This window comes from Eschscholzia californica, unplaced genomic scaffold (genome assembly GCF_041429995.1).
Source record: "Eschscholzia californica isolate CP2 unplaced genomic scaffold, dmEscCali1.0.p SCAF_6, whole genome shotgun sequence".
Lineage (NCBI taxonomy): Eukaryota > Viridiplantae > Streptophyta > Magnoliopsida > Ranunculales > Papaveraceae > Eschscholzia > Eschscholzia californica.
Genome location: NW_028238483.1, coordinates 724,810 through 728,877, shown reverse-complemented (window position 1 = coordinate 728,877; position 4,068 = coordinate 724,810). Strand labels below are relative to the sequence as shown.

Below are 4,068 nucleotides of genomic sequence, written 5' to 3'. Positions count from 1 at the left end.
TAGGAACGTAAAAACGGCGAGCTGCATCCCAAGCAACCTGAAACGCGGAATTACGTTGCCGCCTCAAGATCGCCGGGAACTCATCCCCGTCTGAGATCTCTGTCGTTTGGAGGCGTGTTGACCAAGTCTGAGATCTCTGTCGTTTTGGGTGCATTTGACACGTAGTGGTGTGTGGAGATTTAAACGTGTCGAGCTCTGGATGTGTAGAGATTCAAACACGTGGGATTTTGTGCACATGGAAACTCTTTGCAGTGTTTGGGCTTTGAAACGAGCTTTAGGGATTTAGTCAAAAAGAGCCCATCGAGAGACTTTTGGGTTGGGCTCGAACCAGAACAAGTGTGTCAAGTTGGGCTTGACATCCCAATGGACATTTTACCGCTGAGGGCCCCTGTTGTAGTTTTTGGTCAACACATCATGTAGGCCAAGTGGAGAATATTGGATGCGTCTCTTTAATTGAGACTAATGGTGGCCCACATTTATATATTCTCTCTTGGAGATAGTTTGGCCAGTTACCAATTTAAAATGTGGTGAACTGCGTATTTGGCTGATGGTTACCTCATTATAAGGAAATCAGATTTGAGGGGTAAAGTTAGTTATAGTAACTAACTCACTACAAGGGTTCTCGATGGAAAAGAATGTGGAGTAGTTAATATAACTGAAGGTCCCTAACCCCTCTCAATATATAATGCTTATGTCTCTCCATCAAGACATGACAACAACCTACAGAGAGGATTGGGGTTAAAAGATTTTCAATAACCTGCATTTATCTTTCTATTCAAGTTTATCGACTTAATCAACAATGGTTAAAAGTATGGAACTTCCGCAACTATTTAGAATTTAACTTTTTGACACAGTATTCACTTATAGTCTCTCTCTCTATAAATTAGAGAAATAAAGTTTATTTACTTCAGACCGAGACTTTGTCTTAATTTAGACAAAACAGAGAGAGATTGTAATATCAACCATAACCAGAGGAACAACATGTCTTCCAGGTCTTAGATCCAACATCAACAACATTTGGAACCCACACAGACATCATGAACCTAGGTTCCCATGGTTCCGTCTGGGCACCTGGATAATCATGTTAAAAACTTATTCTTCCCAACTCCTCTTTCTAGCCCTCGTTCGGAGAAGCCATCAGCATTATCACGAGGATCACTTGTTGGGATCGGAGCCGATTTTGGTTCGACCCGACTCGTCAAACTCAGAAATAGAACGGCCACTGCGTTCGTCTCGTCCAGCTCTTCATATTAGAACCAAGAATCACTCAAATCCGATTCCGGATGAATGAGAAATTCAAGTTTAAATTTGGACGATAATCGGTTAAAATAGGGACTGAAACGTCAAAACGGACAAAGTTAAATTGGGGACCATCTGGGCGAAGAGATCACGTCCAGATCTGGACGGCTCGCGTTCAACCCGAGTTTTTGAAGCGAGATCTGACGGTTAGGCGTTAAGATGAGCGGGACAGCGTTGGGATCACGCGAGACGCGTTGGATCAGCGAGATCTAACGGTGTGCGCTTATTCCTTGTCGGGCATGGCTCGGGATTTCGCTAGATCTTCTATCTAACGGCTAATCTCGTCATCTGGTGGGCAATTCTCGGGATGGAACTAACGCCATCTAACGATGGGCGTTTCTCCCGAATTTTTAAGGCTAATCCGACGGTCTGAAAGCTTGCTGAAATTACTAGTTAAATAACCAACTCTTCTCAAAGAGTTGTGTCCCAAAAACTAAGGGTTTTGTCCCCACAACTCAAGAGATGTGTCCCAAACTAATGTGCCTACTCGATTCCTGTATAAACCAACTAAACCCACTTCATTTCTTACATTCAATTCATTTTCTTCTTCTCTTCTCTTCTAACAATTAGTATTCTGTGTGTCTGGAATACGGATTGGGAAGTAATTCTGAAAGGAAAATCATTGTATCCCGAAAACATACACCCTAACGTTTGGTACTGTTACGGGGGTGTAAAATGTCTTAAGGAAAGAGACCTTATTCTCGCCTCGACTCCATTACTATCGCCTATCTTGGTTAATCCGAAAGAAGGAATATTGATAAATCATTATTCTCCAATAGTCTATCTCTCTATAAGTTAGGGAAAAGAAACTTTGTCTAAATCCAGCCAAGACAGAGAGAAATCGACTTATCGATTGATAACCAGAGGAACAACAACACTCAGTCCAGACAACGTTGTGCCCTCTGGAGGCCAAGCAGGAAGAGCAACAACAAATAATTAGTCCACATTCACTAGTATAAGAAATCTTTAGATTCTTCCGACGACAAAAGGAAAAAAGTAAAATAAAATTCTATTCATTATGGATATTATTGTAGATAGAAATTAGAAATTAATTCTCTCCCGGATCATACATCAAGAAATCTCAATTAATAAGCTGCATCTTGTGCTAATTCGTCAACCACCGATGAGATGTATGAAGGGGTTGCAGGGTTAGGGGCAGAACAGTTGGCCCGAATCTCACCTTCTCCACCAGTTAAGACACTTACCTGACCCATCTTTATCATCGACATCACAAACATCTCAAAGAACAGAGTCTCATTTGCAGCAAAGCTAGTAACAATGGGTCGGGTCCTCTTTTCCGTGTACAAATCTTGATCCGAGGTGAAAAGTGCTTGCCTGTTCATGAGATCTACGTAGTACTTGTTGTCAAACCTGTTGGGAGACCGAAGGTCTAGAAGAGTAAAGTTGGTAGAATTGATGGTCGGGCAAGTGGTCTTGAGGTTTCGAGCGAAAGTTTTGTCCATGGAGGCATCTTGGGTTGGGTATAAACGGCCTGCGAAGGATGAGCAATGACTTATACCAATGGTGTGAGCACCGGAGAGTGCTACGAGATCCACAGGGTCTAGGTTTAGTGTGGAGAAGAGAGAGATTAAGGCAGTGGCATTTGACATGGGAGAAGGGAGCTTCTCAATTGTTGATTTTTGTGTTGCAAAGTTCAATCCATCTCGTCTTCCCAAAGGCACTTTGTAGTTGGGCCCTCCAGACTGCATCCATTCCAAATACCCAACAAACGAGAAATTAAGAATCACTAGTTAGATAGTAAAAAGTATATCCTAAGTTGAATATCATGTGAAAATTAGTACCAGAAAGACGGAATCACGAGCAACAATAGCACTGATGTCAGAGCAGGAAACAATCGGACCACACGTTCTATGGATAAGTTCACGAAGGTCGTTAATGATCTTAAATGCCTCTGCTCTGAGGGAAAGATTTGGTGGCGCGTTTTTCTCACTTGGCCCATTTGCCGACCCATCTAACAATACTGAACCGTCACATCCCTGTCATGATGTTCAATCACGAAAAAAAAATTGTCACTCCAATATTTCATATTGTTAAAGTTGATTAAAAAAATATATTAAAACATAAGCAAAAGTTATTTTTAAAAACAGTAAGATTCGAACTCTTGTTTATTAAGTAATTAAAAATGTGGAAAATTAACCTGAACAAAGCAGTCATGGAAATGAATACGAAGCAAAGCAGCCGCTAGAGTTATATCGTTCTCGAAAACAATCTTGAGATGGTCTCTAACAATTTTCTCCAATTTGGGGCAATATGATTTGAAAAAATTGAAGGATAATCCTTTCACCAGTTGTGTTCTTGTCTGTGCCTCTGAAAGACTAATACTGTCTACCCAAACAGAAGATATAAAGATGAATAGAAGAAAACAGGTAAATGAAATAGAGGAAGAAGCCATTGATGAAATTGTGTATTGTTCAAATTAGGAGTCTTTCTATCTATTTTTATAGCTCAAATTAGGGGTCCTTCTATCTATTTGTAGCCTGTAGTAGTTTGTATTGGCTTTATTTTTATGTCATTTTATTTAATTTCAATTCTATTGGTCATAATAAGTGTTTAAACATGAAAAGAATTTAAACTGTTTCTTAAAGTAATGAAATTGTGTAGATGGAAATGTAAGATATTTTATTTAAATAGTAACCAAATTAGTTTTATATTTTCTCCCTATTTAAATAAACTATATTTGGTCATATACAATCAATATTTTATTGGCTGGATTTTTGTTGTTGCAAAAGTGGAATGAGATAAAAGTTT

At 39.6% G+C, this 4,068-nt stretch overlaps 1 protein-coding gene across 1 annotated transcript; it reads right to left on the bottom strand.

Moving 5' to 3' along the window:
- Nucleotides 1-2,293: 2,293 nt before the first annotated feature.
- On the bottom strand, nt 2,294-3,763 carry LOC147530695 (peroxidase 12-like). Its single transcript, XM_086647989.1, has 3 exons — nt 3,458-3,763; nt 3,102-3,296; nt 2,294-3,002 (listed from the first exon to the last, which is right to left on the bottom strand). Exons 1-3 carry the CDS (start codon nt 3,710-3,712, stop codon nt 2,385-2,387), a joined length of 1,068 nt encoding a protein of 355 aa, XP_086504115.1. The 5' UTR covers nt 3,713-3,763; the 3' UTR covers nt 2,294-2,384.
- Nucleotides 3,764-4,068: the final 305 nt, after the last annotated feature.

Coding starts and splice junctions, on each gene's coding strand:
- LOC147530695 (XM_086647989.1), bottom strand. CDS start 3,712: ATGGCTTCTTCCTCTATTTCATTTACCTGTTTTCTTCTATTCATCTTT. Junction 3,297..3,457: donor TCCATGACTGCTTTGTTCAG/GTTAATTTTCCA, acceptor ACATCATGACAG/GGATGTGACGGTTCAGTATT. Junction 3,003..3,101: donor CTCGTGATTCCGTCTTTCTG/GTACTAATTTTC, acceptor GAATGGATGCAG/TCTGGAGGGCCCAACTACAA.